A 27,807-nucleotide genomic window follows, 5' to 3' on the forward strand; every position below is an offset into this window, starting at 1 on the left:
TGCCTCCTCCTCAGCGTTGTAGGTGAATGGGGGCGTGGCCGGCAGCAGGACGGGTGGTTCGGGGGCGTGGCCGGCAGCAGGATGGGCGGTCCGGGGGCGTTGCATCAGGGTCGCGTCATTGTGACTCCACCCCCCGCTGTGCTGTGCCGAGAAACGAGGCGCTGCATAGTAGGGGGCGGAGCTACGATGACGCGATTCAGCGCGAATCGCGTCATCGGACCCCCTCGGCCCGCCTACTTGTTTACTGCTGCGGGCGGCCGAGGGGGAAAGCAGGAGGCTTGCCCACCTTTCCGGGGGGCCGGGAGGGTCACCCGATTTTCGGGAGCCTCCCGGCCATTCCGGGAGGGTAGGCAAGTATGCTTTACATGACCAGTTGTTGCACCACCAGGTACTTAGGATAGACATACTGTATTGTAGGAGGACTGTGTGTACTTCTGGTACATACGGTGCAGCAGAAGTCTGAGCTCCAACAAGGGGAATCCGGTAAGTTTATGGTTAGTATCGCGGGCTTTCTCTGCTTATTCTGGCCCTTGCACTTGTGCAAGCGAGGTTACTCTTCCCTGCTGTAGACACCTGTCGTCGTCGTCCCCCTGCAGGCCAGAACACAACCTGGACAGTTGTAACCTAGAATGGCTCCCATACCATCTCTCAGTCCTTTCCCCAAACACTTCCAGAGTTTCCTAGAGTTCCAACCCTGTTGTTTCTGTTTAAAGTTGGTCGCTGATGGAAAAGTCACAGGAGAGAAGAGTTCTCCACAGGCCGCCGTGCCCGAATCTGGTAGGCCACATTGCGGCTGCGTTCACTGATTGACTAACCCCATCCAGATGCAAGAGATCGGTCAGACAATAGGCTTCTCTTCCCCTTACACTCTGCTCAGAAACGTATGGAGTGTTACATACATGCACACAACTCTGCCCATAACTCTGCCACAAGTCAGAGTGGTTAAGTGCAGATGCATTGTCAATACACAGTCCCTGTCCCCAAATGCCCTATTTCACGGAAGAGAGAATCGACCAAATTCTGTACAACTCAGAATAAGGTGAACCTATGCAAAGATGTGTAAATTCACATCTGCGCACACACTGTATGCAAAACCTTACCGTGCTAAGAGATCCATCCGGCTCGGGCTCACTGTACACCTGCTCACCTATTGTTCTGTTGGAACTTCCTCCATAGAGTTCGGAGTTTATGTGTCTGAAGTGGGAGAGGATAATCCAACATGTATCCAAGTTACCACTAGCACTGCGATGTAAGGCTTTTGTCCCGCTGATGCAGGATGATTGTGGGGTGAAATGCGCCTCTATTTGATGCAACACTGCTGTATTGCTGTTGAAGGATAATTGTGGAGTGAAACGCGCCTCTATATGATGCAGCGCTCCTGTCCCACTCATGCAGGATAATTGTGGAGTGAAACGTGCCTCTATATGATGCAACACTGCTGTTGCAGGATGATTGTGGCGTGAAACGCGCCTCTATATGATGCAGCTCTTTTGTCCCACTCATGCAGGATAATTGTGGAGTGAAATGCACCTCTATATGATGCATCGCTCCTGTCCTGCCGATGCAGGATGACTGCGAAGTGAAACGCGCCTCTGTATGATGCAGCGCTCCTGTCCCACTCATGCAGGATAATTGTGGAGTGAAATGCACCTCTATCTGATGCATCGCTCATGTCCTTCTGATGCAGGATGATTGTGGAGTGAAACGCGCCTCTGTATGATGCAATGCTCATATATCAAAATTGTCACGGACAGGAAGCATTTTCTTTTATTATTTTATTTTGCATATCCAATTCTCCAAGATAGTTCAAGCCCATATTGAACAGACTGAGGCTGTGTGACATAATGCTTCTAAAGTCAAACGCACTGGTGATGTCGGTCGTAGTGGATCTACATCTAAGTCGCATTGCGGATGTGTCCAGATAGCGTGTGTGCAAAGTTGGAGCTGCGATGGGGGAATGATTAGAAAATGTATTTGGCGTTCCTGCGCGGTGACAGGAAGATGGCTTAGCGATGGCACAGAGATGGTCCGTATCATGAGCGTGTTAGGGGAGTGTAATCGGGGTATCGGTGAAAGCGGTTGCATACGGAGACCCTCATTCATTCACATAGGAGGCCTGACTCTGATGGAGAAACTGCGCCTGCCATACGGCCAGTGCATACCCGTATATCATATAAGTAGTCCTGGTACACTATAGTTGTCTACTAAATCGGGTGGCACTAGCAGGTTCCCGGTAAAGTAGTCAAATCTCCTGGAGCAGCCGCTTGACATCCTCATCCATCGCATCCACCCGCTTGCTCAGCGAAAGTGGGTGGCTATGATGTGATTTGCGTTGAATGGTTCCATCGTAGCCCACCACCCATTTTAAAGTGGCGGTAATTTGGCCATTGTATAGTGGGGCTGGGGCCACGATCACGCCTCCATGCCATAGTTGCCTACCCTCCCTAATTCTACAGGAGACTCCCTGAAACAGTAGCAATCTCCCTCACTCCCTAAATAGACCAGCAATCTCCCTGATTTCACCTTTCCACATTATGTAGCTGTTACATTCCTGAAGGGGGGGAATAAATCAGAGACACATTACGTACATTCAAATAGGCTCGTCGCCATTTCCCTGCACTAGTTATAAGGCACAATGATCCCTGTGGCTACATGCATTTGAAATAAGGTTTCTCGTGGCCACTTACAGTATATGGAACCTCTTGTAAAACACAAAACATGAACAAATCCTGAAAAATGTCAGTGTCTTTTCTTCAACAAATAGATCTTACTAGCATTGGGGCTCATTCACATTTGGATGTAAGTCATGTTTAAGACACGCCTCTCAGATGTTGCAGTACGTGCCTGCGCTGATAGGTGTTACTTTCACAATCTCCCTGACATGCTTTTTCAAAAGTAGGCAAGTATGGTCCATGCCCCCGCACTGCCCGCCTATGCCACACCCCCAGTAGTGCCGACATGACTGCTAGAAAGTTGGCAAGTGTGTTGTACAAGAAACCCAGTGGAGATGTAGGGCCTGAACCCGCAAGACTGGAGGGGTATGATCATAATAATGCGGGGACAGAGACTAGAACTGATGTAATGTGATGTACATAAAATGAAGAATAGGCATTAATGTTATAAATCATAAACAAGGATCAGAAGTAAAACAATAACATGGTAAAATAATGTAATAATAATAATAATAATAATAATAATAATAATAATAATAATGGCAATAATATTAAAATGCTTTGGAGTGGGGGAAAATAGCCAGGCCCCAAAATGGCTGAAAGAGAACTTCCAGTGCTACAAACAGTTTAGCTGCAGCACCTTGTTCAATCCATTATGCTGCTGACATCTGCTGGACGGATCCTGTAACTGCTTTCCATTCTGGAATGCTTTTCAGAGCAGAGACACCTGGTGGTAAAGGCTTGGTACTGCATGATGGTATTGGGGTTTATGCTGAATGAGCTGCAAATTGGGCATATGTTACACCTGAAAGAGAAAAGCATACACAGTGGTTGTATCGTGTCCCATATGCCAACTTCCAGCCACAACCAAGATGTGGTCCTCCATACACGGGAGGAAACGGTGCCCGCCTTAGGTCAGGAAGATGTTACTGTCCCTTACAACCAAGATGTGCGCATAAGGCGTAACAAACACATATCATCTTGTCGTTGTGTTGAATGTTAAATCTGCTTTTACAGCAGTAACATCCCCTATCTGTGTACACAAGAAAAACACGTATGCAAAACATACCCTTTGCCTGAGAGATGAATGGGCAATCAGCGTGAGCGGGGCGCTCGCAAACTGGCAAATTCCAATCATTGATTCCATCTGGTATGTGCACCGGCCCCTGGTCACCCACAAATAATCCGTCTGCTCCAGAGCTGCTGCAGCTGTTTGTGAACACACCCTATCTGTACATTATCTACGACAGAGCCCCGATATCTCACCCCAATGAGAGTTATATAGTGGGAGGAGCAGGGTCCCCAGCAGCACAGAGTATATCAGGAGATGAGGGATGTGTCAGTGAGGACAGGGCTGCATGTGACAGGGGCAGTGACATGATGTGAGGAGAGGAATGGAAGCAGCAGGAAGCCACAGCCTGAGAGTTATATAGTGGGAGGAGCAGGGTCCCCAGCAGCACAGAGTATATCAGGACATGCATGATATGTCAGTGATGACAGGCCTGCATGTGACAGGGGCAGTGACATGATGTGAGGAGGGGAATGGAGGCAGCAGGAAGCCACAGACTGAGAGTTATATAGTGGGAGGAGCAGGGCCCCCAGCAGCACAGAGTATATCAGGAGATGAGTGATGTGTCAGTGAGGACAGGGCTGCATGTGACAGGGGCAGTGACATGATGTGAGGAGGGGAATGGAGACAGCAGGAAGCCACAGACTGAGAGTTATATAGTGGGAGGAGCAGGGCCCCCAGCAGCACAGAGTATATCAGGAGATGAGTGATGTGTCAGTGAGGACAGGGCTGCATGTGACATGATGTGAGGAGGGGAATGGAGGCAGCAAGAAGCCACAGACTGAGAGTTATATAGTGGGAGGAGCAGGATCCCCAGCAGCACAGAGTATATCAGGACATGCATGATATGTCAGTGATGACAGGCCTGCATGTGACAGGGGCAGTGACATGATGTGAGGAGGGGAATGGAGGCAGCAGGAAGTTACAGACTGAGAGTTATATAGTGGGAGGAGCAGGGTCCCCAGCAGCACAGAGTATATCAGGAGATGAGGGATGTGTCAGTGAGGACAGGGCTGCATGTGACAGGGGCAGTGATATGATGTGAGGAGGGGAATGGAGGCAGCAGGAAGCCACAGACTGAGAGTTATATAGTGGGAGGAGCAGGGTCCCCAGCAGCACAGAGTATATCAGGAGATGAGTGATGTGTCAGTGAGGACAGGGCTGCATGTGACAGGGGCAGTGACATGATGTGAGGAGGGGAATGGAGGCAGCAGGAAGCCACAGACTGAGAGTTATATAGTGGGAGGAGCAGGGTCCCCAGCAGCACAGAGTATATCAGGAGATGAGTGATGTGTCAGTGAGGACAGGGTTGCATGTGACAGGGGCAGTGACATGATGTGAGGAGGGGAATGGAGGCAGCAGGAAGCCACAGACTGAGAGTTATATAGTGGGAGGAGCAGGGTCCCTCGGCAGCACAGAGTATATCAGGAGATGAGTGGTGTGTCAGTGAGGACAGGGCTGCATGTGACAGGGGCAGTGACATGATGTGAGGAGGGGAATGGAGGCAGCAGGAAGACACAGACTGAGAGTTATATAGTGGGAGGAGCAGGGTCCCCAGCAGCACAGAGTATATCAGGAGATGAGGGATGTGTCAGTGAGGACAGGGCTGCATGTGACAGGGGCAGTGACATGATGTGAGGAGGAGAATGGAGGCAGCAGGAAGCCACAGACTGAGAGTTATATAGTGGGAGGAGCAGGGTCCCCAGCAGCACAGAGTATATCAGGAGATGAGGGATGTGTCAGTGAGGACAGGGTGTCCGGTCTTTAGGCCTACCTCACTATTGGTCGACATGCATTAGGTCAGGAAAGGAGTAACGCATGAGGACAAGGCTGCATGTGAAATGTAAATGCAATGGAGCGTGCTTACGACCCTACAGTACCCTTTTGCTGGGTAATAGAAAGTATAGCCCGGGCTTGCAGTTATGGGCCTGATTGATTGTATGCAGTGTACACAGCAGGCGTGTGATATTATGCTAATACTTCAGGAGGCATCTTGTGTAAATAGATGCCTCCTGCCAGCTGCTTCATCCGATTTTGCAGAATCAGATCATCGGTGAAAATATCGGCCGTCTGCGTAACCCTCAGGTGAGGTAGGATGGCCGGTGTTTTCACCCTGCCTGGCAGCAGCCTCCCTGGATGCCCACAGCCCTGCGACAGCGCTCTGCTCCCTCTTCATGCCATTGTGCCACTGCACTTGGGTGGGGGGGGGGATGTGACCAGGGCCTCTCCAACAAGCTAGGGCCCGGGTATAGAGTACCCCCCCACCCCCCCAACGCCCATGTGTTCATGTGATAGGGAATATAGAGCACCTGTACATGCTCCATTGGGGATATGGGTACACTGCAGAATATGGGTGCGCTATACGTAACTGTTAATATATATTGGCCCTCATTCCGAGTTGTTCGCTCGCAAGCTGCTTTTAGCAGCATTGCACACGCTAAGCCGCCGCCTACTGGGAGTGAATTTTAGCTTATCAAAATTGCGAACGAAAGATTAGCAGAATTGTGAATAGACACTTCTTAGCAGTTTCTGAGTAGCTCCAGACTTACTCGGCATCTGCGATCAGTTCAGTCAGTTTCGTTCCTGGTTTGACGTCACAAACACACCCAGCGTTCGCCCAGACACTCCCCCGTTTCTCCAGCCACTCCCGCGTTTTTCCCAGAAACGGTAGCGTTTTTCACACACACCCATAAAACGGCCTGTTTCCGCCCAGAAACACCCACTTCCTGTCAATCACATAACGATCACCAGAACGAAGAAAAAACCTCGTAATGCCGTGAGTAAAATACCTAACTGCATAGCAAATTTACTTGGCGCAGTCGCACTGCGGACATTGCGCATGCGCATTAGCGACTAATCGCTCCGTTGCGAGAAAAAAATAACGAGCGAACAACTCGGAATGACCCCCAATGTGCGGAGGGCCCAGATCCGCTTCTACTGATAATCTGGAAGAACACATTCATCACTTAAATATAGAGTGGGATATGTCTAAATCCAGACGACTGTAGAGAAAATAAATCCTGCAACATTATGATTGCATGTTGCTGGAGAAGTTACCTAAGGTCAGCCCCCTATTATTCAGGCCTCTATACTAATCTCATACCTCCCAACTGTCCCGGTTTTCGCGGGACAGTCCCGTTTTTTGGGGGACTGTCCTGCTGTCCCACCTGCGGGCCACAGTGTCCCGCATGCGCCCAGCGTCTATTCACTAGAGACGGACAGCTCACAGAGCGCTGGCCATACCCCCATAGTGACGAAAACTGGGAGCGTGGCTCGCTATTGCAGCACTCCCGCGAAGCCACTCCCACTTTCCTGTAGGCCCCGCCCCTTTCTGGTCACCAAAGTATCCCTCTTCCACTTCTCCCAATGGGGGTCATTCCAAGATGATCGTAGCTGTGCTAAATTTAGCACAGCTATGATCATTCACACTGACATGCGGGTTGACGCCCAGTACAGGGCTATCCCGACATTGGCCCCCACCGCTACTGCAATCTTCAGATTGCGGCAGACCATTGTAGCCTACGGGCTACACATCGCGGAAAGAAGTTCCGTCTGGGTTCCCTAGAACCCTCTGCTGGAAATAGCCTCAGTGCATCGCAGTCACATGTGGCGACACATGCGCAGGACCCCCGGCAGCCCGCAGAGCACATCCTTTCGGAGCCCCTGTCCTTGCGGGTGCCGGGTGCTACATTCACCTAATATGATCGCATGGTGCAGTGCGATCCTGGGCGCTAATATCGCGGTCAGATGGCATTGCAAATGCGATCATTGATAAATGTGCACCTTAGACTGTAATAAGGAAGTTTCCATTACTGGAGCAGCACTGCCATCTTGTGGTGAGAGGTATATTACTGCAGAGTGGTGAATTCTCAAACAACTAATGAAGCGTCTGACTCACAGCAGCCCACAGCGCCGACTGTCAGGTAGAGGAGAGATATTTACAATTGCACATGCGCCCAATTTTTTTTTAAATAGTACAACGCACAAGTTACACAGAGAGTGGGCACAAAGGCGCTATGCGATTGGGACACAGTATCATTAATGTTGTGGGAAAGTGCTGGGTGTTCCTGGGCGGTAACGGAGTGGTGGCTGGTAGAGTGCAGGAAAATGGTCCATGTAACAGACGCACAGCTGCAGTACAGGAGGCCGTGATCAGCTGCAAGTTGTGACGGTGCGACCAATGGTGGCGTGTTAGGACACACCAGTCAGTGCCACTGTGTCAACAACTGCCGGCACTTGGTGTCGCAGTCTTTGCACATTCGGCCGCCTGGATGTACACAGGGAGGAGCTTTGTAGTGATATTTGCATAAAGTTGCAGACGGCCACCCACTAATAGACGCTGCTGCAGGAGCTTCTGCCTCCACCTCTGAATCAGGAATAAATTCTGGCGGTATTACCGGTTTAAACTAGAGATGTGCGGCTGGCACTTTTCGTGTTTTGGTTTTGGTTCTAATTCCCCGCTCGTGTTTTGGTTTTGGATCTGGATGATTTTTGAAAAAACATAAAAACAGCTAAAATCACAGAATTTGGGGGTAATTTTGCTCCTACTGTATACCTCAATAACCTCAATAACATTAATTTCCACTCATTTCCAGTCTATTCTGAACACCTCACAATATTCTTTTTAGGCCTAAAAGTTTCACCAAGGTCGCTGTATGAAACATAGAAACATAGAATTTGTCGGCAGATAAGAACCACTTGGCCCATCTAGTCTGCCCCTTATTTTTTTTTTTTTTTATATTATTTTTTATCACTAACCTTATTTGATCCTTATTTCTTTGTAAGGATATCCTTATGTCTATCCCAAGCATGTTTAAATTGCTCTACTGTCTTAGCCTCTACCACCTCTGATGGGAGGCTATTCCACTTGTCCACTACCCTTTCTGTGAAATAATTTTTCCGCAAATTTCCCCTGAACCTCCCCCCCTCCAGTCTCAGTGCATGTCCTCGTGTCCTATTGCTTCTCTTCATTTGGAGAATGTTTCCCTCCTGGACTTTGTTAAAACCCTTCATATATTTGAAAGTTTCTATCATGTCCCCCCTTTCCCTTCTCTGCTCCAAACTATACATATTGAGATTTCTTAGTCTTTCTGGGTATGTTTTGTGATGTAGGCAGTGGCGGATTTAGGGGGGGGGCACCAAGGCACGTGCCCCCCCTGTCATTTTTAGTGCAGACTGACATGCGGACGAGCGTCCGCATGTCAGTCTACGGTCTCGTTTCCTCCCCTGCTGTCAGGAGGGACACGGAGGGCACAGTGCGCGCCTCTCCTGTGTCCCTCCTGGGTCTCCGGCGGCCGCTGGTCTCATAAAGGAAGTGCCGTTCGTGAGCACTTCCTTTATTACAGTGACCCGCGGCCGCCGGAGACACAGGAGGGACACAGGGAGGCGTGCACTGTGCCCTCCGTGTCCCTCCTAACAGCAGGGGAGCGGGGGGAGCAGCGGCGGCAGCGGAGGAAGGAAGGGGGGGGGGACGCACTGGGGGGGAATATCTGGCACTGGGGGCATATTTGGCAGGGAGGGGGGGGGGGGAGAATATCTGGCACTGGGGACATATATGGCACTGGGGGGAATATCTGGCACTGGGGGCATATATGGCACTGGGGGGGGGAATATCTGGCACTGGGGGCATATGTGGCACTGGGGGGGGAATATCTGGCACTGGGGCATATGTGGCACTGGGGGCATATATAGCACTGGGGGGGGGGCGATATCTGGCACTGGGGGCATATGTGGCACTGTCGGGGAATATCTGGCACTCGGGGTATATGTGTACCTGGCACATGGGGGGGGGCTATATTTGGCACTGGGGGCATGTGAGTACCTGGCACCGTGGGGGAATATCTGGCACTGGGGACATATGTGGCACTGGGAGCACAGCCCTAGCAACAAGGACTACCTCCTTGCAACGAGCATGACACCCAGTGCATGAAAACCCTGGCAACGAGCATGACACCCAGTGCATGAAACCCCTGGCAACGAGCATGACACCCAGTGCATGAAACCCCTGGCAACGAGCATGACACCCTGAGCATGAAAACCCCTGGCACCGTGCATGGAACCAAGAGCATGAAACCCCTGGCAACGAGCATGACACCCAGTGCATGAAACCCCTGACAACGAGCAGGTATTTGAAAAGTAATTAGAAGCCTTACTGTAGGACTTAATGTGTAATGGGCATTACGGTGTGTGGCATAATGTATCACGGACATTGCGGTGTGTGTCATAATGTGTCACAGGCATTACGGTGTATGGTATACTATATCGCTGGCATTGTGATATGTGGTATAATGTCTCAGGGTCATTGCAGTGTGTGGCATAATGTATCACGGACATTGCGGTGTGTGTCATAATGTGTCAGGCATTACGGTGTGTGGTATACTATATCACGGGCATTGTGGTATGTGGTATAATGTCTCAGGGTCATTGCAGTGTGGCATAATATATAACAGGCATTGCGGTGTGTGGCATAGGGTATAACGGGCATTGCGGTATGTGTCACAGGCATTACGGTGTATGGTATACTATATCACGGGCATTGTGGTATAATGTCTCAAGGTCATTGCAGTGTGTGGCATAATGTATAACGGGCATTGCGATTCCTGTCATAATGTGTCACAGGCATTACGGTGTGTGGCATAATGTGTCTGGGGCATTACAGTGTGTGCATATTGTGTCATGTGCATTATTGTGTGTGGAATAATGTCTAAGGGCCATTGCAGTATGTGGAATAATGTATACTGGGCATTACTATAAGGAGGAAAAATGACAAATAATGTAAGGGGCATGAATCAGGATTATTTTTCTTTCCTGTGGTGGCCAACGTCTGGGCGTGCAGGTTGCAAAACTGGGGTATAAGGTAGTCTTTTCCTGCAATACCACGCCCATTCAAACGAAACCACGCCCATTCCAATGAAGCCACGCCCCTTGTGGTGCCCCCCTGTAATTTTTTTCTGGATCCGCCCCTGGATGTAGGCCATGCACAATTTTAGTTGCCCTCCTTTGTACAGTTTCTAATGTATTAATATCCTTTTGAAGATATGGCCTCCAGAACTGAATACAGTATTCTAGATGAGGCCGTACTAATGACCTATACAGTGGCATTATTACTTCTTTCTTTCTGCTGCTGATTCCTCTCCCAATGCAGCCAAGCATCTGACTAGCCTTCCTCATTGCCTTGTTACATTGCTTACCTGCTTTTAAGTCATCTGAAATAGTGACTCCTAGATCCCTTTCCTCCTCAGTAGTTTCCAGTATAGTGCCATTAATACTGTATTTAGCTTTAGGATGTTTGAGACCCAAGTGCATGATTTTGCATTTTTTGGCATTAAACTGTAATTGCCAGACTCTTGACCATTCCTCTAGTCTACCTAGATCCTCAATCATTTGTTTTACCCCACCTGGTGTGTCTACCCTGTTGCATACCTTTGTGTCATCTGCAAAAAGGCATACTTTCCCTTTAATGCCATTTGCAATGTCACCAATAAAGATATTAAAAAGCACTGGTCCAAGTACAGATCCCTGGGGTACTCCACTGGTAACATTTCCCTCCTGTGAATGCACTCCATTTACCACAACTCTCTGTTTTCTATCCTTCAACCAAGATCTTATCCATTCAATAATCCTAATATCCAATCCCAAACTTTCAAGTTTATTTAGCAGTCTGCGATGTGGAACTGTGTCAAAAGCCTTACTAAAGTCTAGATAAGCTATATCCATGGCTCCACCTTTATCCATCACTTTAGTCACACAATCAAAAAAGTCAATAAGATTTGTTTGACATGATCTCCCCCCAGTGAATCCATGCTGTTTGGGATCCAGTAAATTGCCGGATTTGAGATAATCTACAACTCTTTCTTTTAAGAGTGTTTCCATCAATTTCCCTACTACTGATGTAAGACTCACTGGTCTGTAGTTGTTTGCCTCTTCCTTGCTTCCACTTTTGTGCAGTGGGACTACGTTTGCTCTTTTCCAGTCCCCTGGAATTTCTCCTGTAGCTAATGACTGGTTGAATAATTCTGTCAATGGTGCTACCAGCACCTCTTTAAGTTCTTTTAATATCCTTGGATGTATCCCATCTGGCCCCATAGATTTGTCCACTTTCAGCTTTGAGAGTTCTGTTAGGACCTTCTCCTCTGTAAATGTACTTGTTTCATTTTCCTGAATATCCCTGCAACTTAACTGTGGCCCCTTCCCCTCTCTTTCAGTAGTAAATACTGAGCAAAAATAATCATTAAGATGATCTGCTATTAAATTGTCTCCTTCAACAAGACTCCCAGTGTCCGTCTTTAGTTTTATAATTCCGCCTTTTGTTTTTCTCTTTTCGCTTATATACCTAAAAAAAAGTTTTGCCTCCTTTACCCACTGACTGGGCCATTTTCTCCTCAGCTTGTGCCTTTGCACATCTGATTACCTTCTTTGTCTCCTTCTGTCTAACAAGATATATCTTTTTGTCTTCATTATTTTGTGTCTGCCTATATTTCCTAAAAGCCATCTTTTTTGCTCTCACAATATTTGCTACTTCTTTTGCAAACCACACTGGCTTCCTTTTCCTTGTGTTTTTCCTAACAGTTTTGATACAAAGGCCTGTTGCCTTCAATATTGCACATTTGAATGTTTCCCACCTCTCCTGCACTGTTTCCAAGTTCCAAGTTCCTAAGCTAAGCGACACAATTGTGCGGCACAAACACCTGGCCCATCTAGGAGTGGCACTGCAGTGTCAGGCAGGATGGCAGTTTAAAAAACTGGGCCCCAAACAGCACATCATGCAAAGAAGAAAAAGAGGTGCAATGAGGTAGCTGTATGACGAAGCTAAGTGACACAAGTGTGCGGCACAAACAACATGGGACGTGCTGGAATTTGCCCAGATGTAATACACGCACAATATTGGTGGCACAGGATAGCGTACCCCTAAACCAGACACACACACGGCAAAGCCTGTAAAATTACTTTGGATAATAATAACCCTTTTATTTGAAGCTATTATAATAATATGTGGCACAGGTGAGCGTACCCCTACACCACACAGGGCAAACCCTGTAAAAATTATTTGGATAATAATATAAGTAATGCAAGCCTTTTATTTGGAGTAAATAATATACAGCACAGGACACCACCACTGGACTGATGCAGCACAAGACAGCACCACTGGACTGGACTTATATGGCAGTACTCCTGGACTTATATGGCAGTACCCCTGGAGTTGTACGGCAGTGTCAGACAGGATGGCACTTTAAAAAACTAGTCCCCAAACAGAACATGATGCAAAGAAGTAAAAGAGGTGCAAGATGGAATTGTCCTTGGGCCCTCCCACCCACCCTTATGTTGTAAAACAGGACGTGCACACTTTAAAAAACCAGTCATTTCCGCTACAGGGTCTGCCACACGACTGTGACTGAAATGACTGGTTGGTTTGGGCCCCCACCAAAAAAGAAGCAATTAATCTCTCCTTGCACAAACTGGCTCTACAGAGGCAAAATGTCGACCTCATCCTCATCCTCCGATTCCTCACCCGTTTCACTGTGTACATCCTCCTCCTCACAGAGTATTAATTCGTCCCCACTGGAATCCACCATCTCAGGTCCCTGTGTACTTTCTGGAGGCAATTGCTGGTAAAGGTCTTCCCGGAGGAATTTATAATTAATTTTGATGAACATCATCTTCTCCACATTTTGTGGAAGTAACCTCGTACGCCGATCGCTGACAAGGTGACCGGCTGCACTAAACACTCTTTCGGAGTACACACTGGAGGGGGGGCAACTTAGGTAAAATAAAGCCAGTTTGTGCAAGGGCCTCCAAATTGCCTCTTTTTTTCCTGCCAGTATACATACGGACTGTCTGATATGCCTACTTGGATGCTGTCACTCATATAATCCTCCACCATTCTTTCAATGGTGACAGAATCATATGCAGTGACAGTAGACATGTCAGTAATCGTTGGCAGGTCTTTCAGTCCGGACCAGATCTCGGCTTTCGCTCCTGACTGCCCTGTATCACCGCCAGAGGGTGGGCTAGGAAATCTTATCTTTTTCCTTGCAGCCCCAGTGGTGGGAGAAAGTGAAAGAAGAGCTGTTGACGGGTCACGTTCCGCTTGAGTTGACAATTTTCTCACCAGCAGGTCTTTGAACCTCTGCAGACTTGTGTCTGCCGGAAAGAGAGATACAACGTAGGCTTTAAACCTGGGATCGAGCACGGTGTCCAAAATGTAGTGCTCTGATTTCAACAGATTGACCACCCTTGAGTCCTGGCAAAGCGAATGAAGGGCTCCATCCACAAGTCCCACATGCTTTGCAGAATCGCTCCGTCTTAGCTCCAATTTCTTCAGCTGCTTCTGCAAAAGCCTGGTGAGGGGAATGACCTGACTCAAGCTGGCAATGTCTGAACTGACTTCACATGTGGCAAGTTCAAAGGGTTGGAGAACCTTGCACAAGACGGAAATCATTCTCCACTGCGCTTGAGTCACGTGCATTCCCCCTCCTTTGCCTATATCGTAGGTGGATGTATAGGCTTGAATGGCCTTTTGCTGCTCCTCCATCCTCTGAAGCATATAGAGTATTGAATTCTACCTCGTTACCACCTCTTGCTTCAGGTGATGGCAGGGCAGGTTCAGGTGTGTTTGACGGCGCTCCAGTCTTCAGCACGCGGTGGCTGAATGCCGAAAGTGGCCCGCAATTTTTCGGACCACCAACAGAATCTCCTTCACGCCCCTGTCATTTTAAAAATTCTGCGCCACCAAATTAATTGTATGTTCAAAACATAGTACGTGCTGGAATTTGCCCAGATGTAATGCACGCACAATATTGGTGACGTTGTCCGATATCACAAATCTCCAGGAGAGTCTAATTGGGGTAAGCCATTGTGCGATGATGTCCCTCAGTTTCCGTAAGAGGTTGTCAGCGGTGTGCCGCTTACGGAAAGCGGTGATACATTGCATAGCCTGCCTAGGAACGAGTTTGTTTGCGAGATGTTGCTACTGGTGCCGCTGCTGTTGTTGCTGCGGGAGGCCATACATCTACCCATTGGGCTGTCACAGTCATATAGTCCTTATTCTGCCCTGTTCCACTTGTCCACATGACCGTGGTTAAGTGGCCAGTGGGTACAACTGCATTTTGTAGGACACTGAGGACACTTTTTCTGACGTCTGTGTACATTCTCGGTATCGTCTGCCTAGAGAAGTGGAACCTAGATCGGATTTGATACCGGGGACACAGTACCTCAGACAATTCTCTAAGTCCCACTGCACTAATGGCGGATACCGGACACATGTCTAACACCAACATAGCTGTCAAGGCCTCAGTTATCCGCTTTGCAAAAGGATGACTGCTGTCATATTTCATCTTCCTCACAAAGGAATGTTGGACAGTCAATTGCTTACTGGAAGTAGTACAAGTGGTCTTCCGACTTCCCCTCTGGGATGACAATCGACTCCCAGCAGCAACAACAGCAACAGCAGGCGTACCACTCAAGGATCCTCCGGAGGAATCCCGGTTAGTAGAAGACTTCTCAGTCTTGCCAGTGACATGGCCTGCAGGACTACTGACGTTCCTGACTGAGGAGGAAGTTGATGTTGAGGGAGTTGGTGGTGTGGCTTGCAGGAGCTTGGGTACAAGAGGAAGAAGGGATTTAGGTGTAATGGAATGCTTACGCTCTTACCCAAAGTTTCACAACTTGACACTGACTTCTGATGAATGCGCTGCAGGTGACGTATAAGGGAGGATGTTCCTAGGTGGTTAACGTCCTTACCTCTACTTATTACAGATTGACAAAGGCAACACACGGCTTGACACCTGTTGTCCGGATTTGTGGAGAAATAATTCCACACCAAAGAGGTGGCTTTTTTGGTATTTTGCCCAGGCATCACAATGCTTCTTCATCCCACGGACAACAGGTGTCTCCCCCGGTGCCTCATTTAACCCGGTGCCTCATTTAAACAAACCATATCACCATCGGAATCCTCATCGTCACCTTCCTCCTCAGCGCCAGCAACACCCATATCCTCATCCTGGTGTACTTCAACAGTGACATCTTCAATTTGAATATCAGAAACTGGACTGTGGGTGCTCCTTCCAGCAATTGCAGGGGGCGTGCAAATGGTGGAAGGAGCCATCTCTTCCCATCCAGTGTTGGGATGGTCAGGAATCGCAACCACCAACACACTTGGACTCTCCTTGGGGATTTGTGATACCATCTTAGAACGCACAGTTCTTTTCTGTACTTTTTCCAGCTTAACTCTTTTCAATTTTCTAGTGGGAGGATGAGGGCTTCCATCGTCATGTGAAGCTGAGCCACTAGTCATGAACATAGGCTAGGGCCTTAGCCGTTCCTTGCCACTCCGTGTCGTAAATGGCATATTGTCAAGTTTACGTTTCTCCTCAGACGATTGAAATTAAGTTTTTGGGGTCATTTTACTGAACTTTGGCTTTTTGGATTTTACATGCCCTCTACTATGACACTGGGCATCGGCCTTGGCAGACGACGTTGATGGCATTTCATTGTCTATGTCATGACTAGTGGCAGCAGCTTCAGCACTAGGAGGAAGTGGTTCTTGATCTTTCCCTATTTTATCCTCCAAATTTTTGTTCTCCATTATTTGTCTGGAGTTATATATGGGGGTGATTCCGAGTTTTTCGCTCGCTAGCTGCTTTTAGCAGCATTGCACACGCTAAGCCACCGCCCTCTGGGAGTGTATCTTAGCATAGCAGAATTGCGAATGAAAGGTTAGCAGAATTGCGAATAGAAAGTTTCTGAGTAGCTCCAGACTTACTCAGCCATTGCGACCAGCTCAGTCCTTTTCGTTCCTGGTTTGACGTCACAAACACACCCAGCGTTTGCCCAACCACTCCCCCGTTTCTCCAGCCACTCCTGCGTTTTGCAACTCGAACACCTGCGTTTTTCCGCACACTCCCATAAAACGGCCAGTTTCCGCCCAGAAACACCCACTTCCTGTCAATCACACTACGATCAGCACAGCGGTGAAAAAACTTAGTTATGCCGTGAGTAAAATACCTAACTTTTGTGTAAAATAACTAAGCGCATGCGCTCTGCGAACATTGCGCATGCGCAGTTAGCGGATAATCGCAGTATAGTGAAAATCGGCAACGAGCGAACAACTCGGAATCACCCCCAATATGTAGTACAGGCAGGGCCGGACTGGGACTAAAAATAGGCCCTGGCATTTTTGAAGCACACAGGCCCACCTTTGTGACTCCTCCCCTTACTATTCCTGACTCCTCCCACTTATTAGTCTATGCTCTTACAAATATAATTAATATTCTAACAACATACAAGCGTACATCATTTTCTATAAAAATACGCACAACCTGTGGTTGAAGTGGAAATTTTTAAGTGGGGATATGTAAATGTGAAGTTTCTAAATAAGCGCGCGCCTAAGGCGCGCTCGCTCCGGAAAAGGGGGCGTGGCCACTCAAAAGGGGGCGTGTCCTTCAGTGTAGTTTATCACACCATACACCCCTTATACGCATTATGCACCACAATAGTAGGACCCCTTATACTATCTAGTACTGGTGCCTCTTTCACATTATACCACACAGTATGAGCCGAAATTTACATTATATGCCCCCAATAGTGCAGTGCCAGATCCACAAGTGCCCCCACAGTGCCAGGTATACAAATGCCCCCACAGTGTCAGGTATACAAATGCCCCCACAGTGCCAGGTAAACAATTGCCCCCACAGTGCCAGGTATACAAATGCCCCCACAGTGTCAGGTATACAAATGCCCCCACAGTGTCAGGTATACAAATGCCCCCACAGTGCCAGGTAAACAATTGCCCCCACAGTGCCAGGTATACAATTGCCCCCACAGTGCCAGGTATACAATTGCCCCCACAGTGCCAGGTAAACAATTGCCCCCACAGTGCCAGGTATACAATTGCCCCCACAGTGCCAGGTATACAAATGCCCCCAAAGTGCCAGGTATACAAATGCCCCCACAGTGCCAGGTAAACAATTGCCCCCACAGTGCCAGGTATACAATTGCCCCCACAGTGCCAGGTATACAATTGCCCCCACAGTGCCAGGTAAACAATTGCCCCCACAGTGCCAGGTATACAATTGCCCCCACAGTGCCAGGTATACAAATGCCCCCAAAGTGCCAGGTATACAAATGCCCCCACAGTGCCAGGTTTACAAATGCCCCCACAGTGCCAGGTATACAAATGCCCCCACAGTGCCAGGTAAACAATTGCCCCCACAGTGCCAGGTATACAAATGCCCCACAGTGCCAGGTATACAAATGCCCCACAGTGCCAGCCAATTGCCCCCACAGTGCCAGATATACAATTGTCCCCACAGCAGCCAGTGCTGCAGCTACTTACCGCTGCTGCACTGCTGCTGCTGCTGCTGCTGCTCCTCCGGGCTGTGAGGGACGGGGGTGAATCAGGAGAGCAGAGCGCCCGCCAGCGCGGCTATGTCTGGTGCTGCGGCGGCTTCGTTCAAACCAGCCGCCGGTTCGTGAGCCAATCAGAGCTCTGATTGGCTCACGAACCGGCGGCTGGTTTGAACGAAGCCCCCACAGCACCAGACACAGCCGCTCTCCTCTCCTGACAGCTGAGACATGCTGCCGCCGGACTGAGCGGCAGCGTGTCTCAGTGACCGCTGGACCGGCCCAAGTGGCCATCGGCCCTTCTGGCATTTGCCAGAAGAGCCAGATGGCCAGTCCGGCCCTGAGTACAGGAGAGCGTACCTCTGCACCACACAGGGCAAACTCTGTGAAAATTATTTGCATTAGATATTAATAACCCCTTTATTTGGAGAAAATAATATACAGCACAGGGCAGCACCACTGAATTTATATGGCAGCACCACTTGACTGGATTTATATGGAATTATATGGATTTATATGGAATTATATGGCAGGCTCACTGGAATTATACGGCAGGATCACAGGAATTATACGGCAATATCACTGGAATTATACGCCAGTATCACAGAAATTATACGCCAGTATCACTGGAATTATACGCCAGTATCACAGGAATTATACGCCAGGATCACAGGAATTATACGGCAATATCACTGGAATTATACGCCAGTATCACAGGAATTATACGCCAGTATCACAGGAATTATACGCCAGTATCACAGGAATTATACGCCAGGATCACAGGAATTATACGCCAGTATCACAGGAATTATACGCCAGTATCACAGGAATTATACGGCAATATCACTGGAATTATATGACAGTATCACGGGAATTGTACGCCAGTATCACAGGAATTATACGCCAGTATCACAGGAATTATACACCAGGATCACAGGAATTATACGCCAGGATCACAGGAATTATACGCCAGTATCACAGGAATTATACGCCAGGATCACAGGAATTATACGCCAGTATCACAGGAATTATACGACAGTATCACAGGAATTATACGCCAGGATCACAGGAATTATACGGCAATATCACTGGAATTATACGCCAGGATCACAGGAATTATACGGCAATATCACTGGAATTATACACCAGTATCACAGGAATTATACGCCAGTATCACAGGAATTATACGCCAGTATCACAGGAATTATACGACAATATCACTGTAATTATTCGCCAGTATCACAGGAATTATACGGCAATATCACTGAAATTATACGTCAGTATCACGGGAATTGTACGCCAGTATCACGGGAGTTGTACGCCAGTATCACGGGAATTATACGCCAATATCACTGGAATTATACGGCAATATCGCTGGAATTATACGACAGTATCACAGGAATTAAAAGCCAGTATCACGGGAATTATACGCCAGTATCACGGGAATTGTACGCCAGTATCACGGGAATTGTACGCCAGTATCACTGGAATTATACGGCAGCATCATGGGAATTATACGGCAATATCACTGGAATTATTCGGCAATATCGCTGGAATTATACGCCAGTATCACAGGAATTAAAAGCCAGTATCACAGGAATTATACGCCAGTATCACAGGAATTATACGCCAGTATCACGGGAATTATACGGCAATATCACAGGATCTATACGCCAGTATCACGGGAATTATACGCCAATATCACGGGAATTGTACGCCAGTATCACGGGAATTGTACGCCAGTATCACTGGAATTATACGGCAGCATCATGGGAATTATACGGCAATATCACTGGAATTATACGGCAGCATCACAGGAATTATACGGCAATATCACTGGAATTATACGCCAGTATCACGGAAATTATACGGCAATATCACTGGAATTATACGCCAGTATCACGGGAATTATATGACAGTATCACGGGAATTATACGGCAGTATCACAGGAATTATACGCCAGTATAATGTACGCCAGTATCACAGGAATTGTACGCCGTATCATAGGAATAATACGCCAGTATCACAGGAATTATACGGCAATATCACTGGAATTATACGTCAGTATCACAGGAATTATACGCCGTATCATAGGAATAATACGCCAGTATTACGCTCTGATTGGCTCACGAAATTGGCTCACTGGAATTATATGACAGTATCACGGGAATTGTACGCCAGTATCACAGGAATTATACGCCAGTATCACAGGAATTATACACCAGGATCACAGGAATTATACGCCAGGATCACAGGAATTATACGCCAGTATCACAGGAATTATACGCCAGGATCACAGGAATTATACGCCAGTATCACAGGAATTATACGACAGTATCACAGGAATTATACGCCAGGATCACAGGAATTATACGGCAATATCACTGGAATTATACGCCAGGATCACAGGAATTATACGGCAATATCACTGGAATTATACACCAGTATCACAGGAATTATACGACAGTATCACAGGAATTATACGCCAGTATCACAGGAATTATACGACAATATCACTGTAATTATTCGCCAGTATCACAGGAATTATACGGCAATATCACTGAAATTATACGGCAGTATCACGGGAATTGTACGCCAGTATCACGGGAGTTGTACGCCAGTATCACGGGAATTATACGCCAATATCACTGGAATTATACGGCAATATCGCTGGAATTATACGACAGTATCACAGGAATTAAAAGCCAGTATCACAGGAATTATACGCCAGTATCACAGGAATTATACGACAGTATCACAGGAATTAAAAGCCAGTATCACAGGAATTATACGCCAGTATCACAGGAATTATACGCCAGTATCACGGGAATTATACGGCAATATCACAGGATCTATACGCCAGTATCACGGGAATTATACGCCAGTATCACGGGAATTGTACGCCAGTATCACTGGAATTATACGGCAGCATCATGGGAATTATACGGCAATATCACTGGAATTATTCGGCAATATCGCTGGAATTATACGACAGTATCACAGGAATTAAAAGCCAGTATCACAGGAATTATACGCCAGTATCACAGGAATTATACGCCAGTATCACGGGAATTATACGGCAATATCACAGGATCTATACGCCAGTATCACGGGAATTATACGCCAGTATCACGGGAATTGTACGCCAGTATCACGGGAATTGTACGCCAGTATCACTGGAATTATACGGCAGCATCATGGGAATTATACGGCAATATCACTGGAATTATACGGCAGCATCACAGGAATTATACGGCAATATCACTGGAATTATACGACAGTATCACGGAAATTATACGGCAATATCACTGGAATTATACGCCAGTATCACGGGAATTATACGACAGTATCACGGGAATTATACGGCAGTATCACAGGAATTATACGCCAGTATAATGTACGCCAGTATCACAGGAATTGTACGCCGTATCATAGGAATAATACGCCAGTATCACAGGAATTATACGGCAATATCACTGGAATTATACGTCAGTATCACTGGAATTATACGCCAGTATCACAGGAATTATACGGCAATATCACTGGAATTATACGACAGTATCACGGGAATTATACGGCAGTATCACAGGAATTATACGCCAGTATAATGTACGCCAGTATCACAGGAATTGTACGCCGTATCATAGGAATAATACGCCAGTATCACAGGAATTATACGGCAATATCACTGGAATTATATGTCAGTATCACAGGAATTATACGCCGTATCATAGGAATAATACGCCAGTACCACGGGAATTATACGGCAATATCACCAGAATAATACGGCAGTATCTTAGGAATTATACGCCAGTATCATGGGAATTATACGCCAGTATCACGGAATTATACGCCAGTATCACAGGAATTATACGCTGTATCACAGGAATTATACGCCAGTATCATGGGAATTATACGGCAGTATCACAGGAATTATACACCAGTATCATGGGAATTATACGCCAGTATCACAGGAATTATACACCAGTATCATGGGAATTATACGCCAGTATTACAGGAATTATACGCCAGTATCACAGGAATAATATGGCAGTATCACAGGAATAATATGGCAGTATCACAGGAATTATACGCCAGTATCACGGGAATTATACGGCAGTATCACGGGAATTATACGCCAGTAACACTGGATATATGGCAGCAGAGGACACCACCACTGTGACTGGCTGGACTGATGCAGCATAAGACACTACACTGGACTCAGCAGCACAAGACAGCACTGGAATCGCCACCCCACTTTCCCGCCCACACAGACACTGAGGACGGAGACACGTCCTCTCTCTACACTCTCCGAGACTGGAGTGAAAATGGCAGCGACGCGCGGGTCCTTATATGAAATCCAAACCACGACAGCGGGATGATGACGTTTTGCCTCGTTCTGGTTTCCGAGTCAGGCGGGAAAACCCGAGCCTGACTCGGATCCGGACTCGGGTAGGGAGGTTCGGTAGGGTCCGGTTCTCAGGGATCCGAACCCGCTCATCTCTAGTTTAAACACATCACAAACAGCACAGGCAGCGATTTTGCTTTAAAGATCCAAGTTCACTAGTGGAATGCACCGAATTCACCCAAGCGATCTTCATTGCTGCCTCAGAGCCCATGTTGTCTGTGCGGAGTTTCTCCTGGTATTTCAGTTTCCTCCCAAAGTCCACAAACATGCTTGCAGGTTAATATTAATGTGTGGGGCAGAGAATTCAGACTGTGAGCTCTACTGGTGCAGTACCTCTGTTTTACCAGTGGTGCTGCACTTGACACTGGCCCTCATTCCGAGTTGTTCGCTCGCTAGCTGCTTTTAGCAGCATTGCACACGCTAAGCCGCCGCCTACTGGGAGTGAATCTTCGCTTAGCAGAATTGCGAACGAAAGATTATCAGAATTGCGAATAGAAATTTCTTAGCAGTTTCTGAGTAGCTCCAGACTTACTCCTACACTGCGATCAGTTCAGTCAGTTTCGTTCCTGGTTTGACGTCACACACACACCCAGCATTCGCCCAGACACTCCCCTGTTTCTTCAGACACTCCCGCGTTTTTCCCAGAAACGCCTGCGTTTTTTCGCACACTCCCATAAAACGGACAGTTTCCGCCCAGAAACACCCACTTCCTGTCAATCACACTACGATCACCAGAACGATGAAAAAACTTTGTTAGGCCGTGAGTAAAATAGCAAACTTTTGTGCTAATTTACTTGGCGCAGGCGCACTGCGAACATTGCGCATGCGCAGTTTGCGACTAATCGCTCCATTGCGAAAAAAAACTAACGAGCGAACAACTCGGAATGACCCCCACTGTTGGGCATTTGCCTCTTACCTGTAGCAGTCGCACCTGTCTCACTGACTTTATCTTCCCGTCCCTCACGTTGGACCTTGCCGGTCATTGATATTTTTCCGAGAACTGTGTTATGCTACGTTCTAGCTATGCTGACCTAGTTCTTGTGCTTTGGATAACCTGGAAACCAGTTTACTGTTATCAGGGCTGTCGAGAGAGAAAAAGAGCTAGAGTACTAGAGGGGGTGCGGTCAAGTCTGGGTAGGTGTGGCTACACATCTTTACCCCCCCAAAAAACATTGAAAAAAATACCATGCGCTGAAAAGGGGGGACGCCATGAACTGCAAAAGAGGACGATGTTCCCCTCAGCAGCTGGCTGCGCTGTGCTCAGCAGCACTGCAAATTCCTTCTTCCTTTCCTGCAGCGTCACCCGCCTGCTGCCCCAGCGGCCTTCCATATTTTGGAGCAGTAACAATGACTAAGCAGTAGGACCCAGCAGCATTACAGTAAGAGGGTGGGGCCTGCGGCCGGGAGACGTGTGCCCCCCCACACCCCACCACCTCCACACCCTCGTTCCCCTGACTGCTCATGGTTCTGTCTGCATCTTCCAGCATAAAGTTCTCATTATCCCTCCGTGCCTACACATGCCCTGCGTTGTAAGTGCCCAGCTTCGCCTGCAGCTCTTACATATCCTGCTATACCCCAATTATGGTTTTTGTATCCAGCTATCCATACTTCCCAATCGTACTGAGTTTGGTGGGACTGTCCTGCGTTTCGGGCACGGAGTCGCCGTCCCACCTGTCGGCAGCAGTATTTTTAGTGATATCTGTGTCTATAATGTACTATGTCCTAGCAGGTGGAAGTAATAATCTGTGTGTGTATCGGCCATCATAATACTAAAGTCGTAAAGCAGAGTTTAAAAGAATTTGTATTGAATGACAGAATGAATCTGAGTGGGTATGATGATTTCCGTACCTGTTAAAGGATGGACATCGATCTCTGATCTGTTTAAATGATTGATTTCCTTCACTTTTTTTGCATTAATTGCAGACATGGCGATCTAAAAAATAGATGCAGGATCACCTATTGGCCATACCTACTACTTTTACCCCCTGGTTAGTGGTTACACAGGAGGGGACTAGCTGTAGCTCTACTCACTGCTTCTATTTCCTAAGTGTTCCACCAATTAGATTCCCCTACCTGTTATGTCATCAGTTTCTGGTCCGTTTTCTCATGGCAGTTTCTCCCAGCTCCTCAGAGTTGTTGCCCAACAGTGACTCCTCCTCCTGATGAGAGCTCGTCACATGGTCTTGACACATAGTTGTCCACCCTTCTGCATCCTGCAGGAGACTCCCAGGTCACTGTATAGTCTCCTGCTGCTACAGATCATAAATGAAAACCCCTGGATTCTTCAATTTCTTCACTACAGCTCAACTCAGCCTGCCAGGGGACCACCAAAGAGTTTTTATGCGAGGCCAGTGATTTAATGCAGTTGCTGTGGCTGCTGTCATTCGTTGCTCTTGAGCCCCTTGGTGGAGCTCCTGGCAGGATGATCACATTGTATTCTTATTTCTACTGTGTGAATGCTGCAGTAAGATACAGGACATCGTATGAATACAGAAGTTCCTTATTATGAACACACAAAAAAGATGATACAATATCAAGAGATGTTCATTAAAGAAAGTCTGTAATTTATTATAATATGTGGTAAACCAATGGTATTTAGGCAAAATATATGTTCAAAAGTAGTATATAGCTAAAATAGAGCATCAAAATAATGGCTACCTCAATAAGCGCAGTCTAAAGAAAGTATATTTTATGTAGCTGGTTAATATAGCGATTTGTGGTAAACTAAAAAAAAAAAAAAAGCTTGTTTAGGATCCCAAGCACAAGTCCCCAAAGTAGCTCATATGAACGACAAGTATTCCTTGGATTGGGGTAAGTGGTGTTAGAAACATAGAATGTGACGGCGGATAAGAACCACTTGGCCCATCTAGTCTGCCCATGTGCACGTACACACTAGGGTTAATTTTATTGTCAGTAGCCAATTGACCTCTCCATATATATTTTGGGGAGGAAACGGGAGTACTTGGAGGAAACCGACACAAGCAAGTGGAGAATACACAAACTCCACACAGGGCCATGGTGGGAATTGAACCCATGACCTCAGTGCTATGAGGCAGTGACACTAACCATTACACCATCTGTGCCGTTTAATTAGTGTATATGGTATTGTTAGTAATGTTATGTAGGAATATCTTACAACTGCAGGCAGTTGTAAATATGGTAAACTATTTTGTAGCCAGTGGAAGCGGCCATTTTGGAGGAGGGTTTGTGGTACAGTTACCCAACCCTGGTTATGCAGCACAAGAGGAGTGACTTAGCTTTAGCTCCACCCACTGCAGCATGCTACTGGCTGAATGTTCCACCAATCATATTCCTCTCCCTGTGATGTCACCAGTCTCTGGTCAGTTTTCTCATGGTAATTTCTCCCAGTTCCTGACTCCCCCAGATATAGTTATACACCCGTCCCCTACCCATAATGCAGCATGGAGAGGCTCAGAGAGGGCGGCAGTAAAGGTGTGTAAGCGTTTGATGGGGTCACACAGATAATAAAAGGACAGCTGTCCTGCCTCATAATCCAGATATAGCCTCACTCTGTCACAGGGGATATTGTCAGCTACCCTGATCTCTGTATTGTCATGTACCACGAAGTACTGATTATTCTTCCGCAAACACCAGGACTTGTTATTACATCCAATGTGTGACGGCCATCCTCTCCTGACTATACTGGGATAACACATCCCCACCCTCCAGCTCTTTGACTTACTGACATCCACCTCCCAGTAATGTCGCCCTGAGGAGAATCTCCTGGTGCTTAGTACCTGATAATACTGAAATCTCTGTGGTTTTACTGGATGATTCTGGTATATACGTGACCAGGATGCAGTTTTCCTGTCACCTGATATCTGTAAATAATGACCAGCTGTGGTTACATCCAGTAATAGATCTGTAGCTTTCTGCACATAGACCCCTGTATTTATACGTGTTATTATATCAGATAATGTGTGTAATGTCTCTGAGATGAGACCCACATCCAGATCTCCTGCACCACGGACCTGGTTATCATGTCTCTCTGTGTCCTCAGTATCATACAAGTCACCTGTGTCTGGTTCCTGTAAGACAGTCACTGGATCAGACATGTTACACAGCTCCTCAATGTGACGCATCTTCCTGGCCAACTCATCCTTCTGTATTTCCAGCTGCTGGATCAAATCAGATACAGAGAGTGAAACGCGCTGTTCCTGCCTGGAGATCTCACTCAGGACTCTCTTCTCCAGGTCGTCCAGTTGTCTCCTGATGTCTCTAAACAGGGCAGTGACTGTCTCTGTTACATCCGCTGCTTTTCCCTGATCTTCTCTCCTGCACTCCTGCAGACTCTGGACTCTTTTCTCAGTCTCCTCTCTCTTTGTGAACAATCTCTGTAGAACATTTCTCAGCTTCTCTTTTTTCTTCTGAAAGGCCTCATCCATTGTCTCCATCTGATGTCCTCTGTGTTCCCCAATCAGGTAGCAGGACACACAGATACAGGCAGAGTCCTCAGTGCAGAAATACTCCAGGATATTCTTATGAACGGGGCATTTCCTGTTCCCCAGGGCAGTGGTGGGTTCTGGTGATAGGTTGTGTGTCCCACAATGCGTATCACATAGAGAAGCTTCACACTTTGGGCAGGATTTAGGAGCATGTACTGGAATAGAGCGGACATGTTCTATTATGTTGCAGAGCTTTCTGTTTTTCTCCAGAGCCGGACGCCTCCGGTACTCTCTTCTGCATTCAGGACAGCTGTAATTTCCAGACTCTTCCTGTGTATCCAGCTCACGATCAATACAGACCCGGCAGAAGTTGTGGCCACATCTCAGGATTACAGGATCGGTATAAATGCTCAGGCAGATGGAACAGACCAGCTCCTGTCTCAGAGCAGCAGACGCCATCGCTGGCAGCAGGAGAGAGCAATGAAAGTGAACTCTGACACTCAGATATCAGTGGGATATCATTCTGCACACAGGGTGAGGCTGATCTTATCACTCAGATTATATCTACAGGTTAGTTACGCTAATATATAAAGGCACAGGAACCTACTAGTATTGCTAAAGTAAATACCATCATCACCCAACCTCCTCGCTACACCATAACAGTCAGGGGTGGAACACTGCAATGCCCAAACAATAGAAATATCTGGGAGAGGATCTGGTGAGATCTATATACCCAATCCCATGCCCCCCACACTGATCTCCTGAGCATGCTCAGAGCCAGTGAATCGTGGACTGTGACCAAATGGTGGTCTGACATTGCCCCTGGATCATGTAGCGGCGCCCACTGCAATTTTACACTGCAATTAAGATTTCAATTTGAACACACCCCACCCAAATCTAACTCTCTGTGCA

The 27,807-nt window shown here is 47.3% G+C and overlaps 1 protein-coding gene across 1 annotated transcript in view; it reads right to left on the reverse strand.

Annotated features, from left to right (window-relative positions):
• The window catches only part of LOC134934711 (E3 ubiquitin-protein ligase TRIM11-like), a 51,525-nt gene extending 24,171 nt beyond the window's left edge, over positions 1-27,354 (reverse strand). Inside the window, exons 1-3 of the mRNA XM_063930081.1 lie at positions 27,086-27,354; positions 25,900-27,007; positions 24,338-24,422 (exon numbers count right to left, since the gene is read on the reverse strand). Of these exons, the coding sequence (XP_063786151.1) occupies positions 24,338-24,422; positions 25,900-27,007; positions 27,086-27,354 (1,462 nt within the window). The remainder of the gene's footprint in view (positions 1-24,337; positions 24,423-25,899; positions 27,008-27,085) is intronic.
• Between the last annotated feature and the right edge of the window lie 453 nt (positions 27,355-27,807).

The sequence above is a fragment of the Pseudophryne corroboree genome, chromosome 6 (assembly GCF_028390025.1).
Source record: "Pseudophryne corroboree isolate aPseCor3 chromosome 6, aPseCor3.hap2, whole genome shotgun sequence".
Lineage (NCBI taxonomy): Eukaryota > Metazoa > Chordata > Amphibia > Anura > Myobatrachidae > Pseudophryne > Pseudophryne corroboree.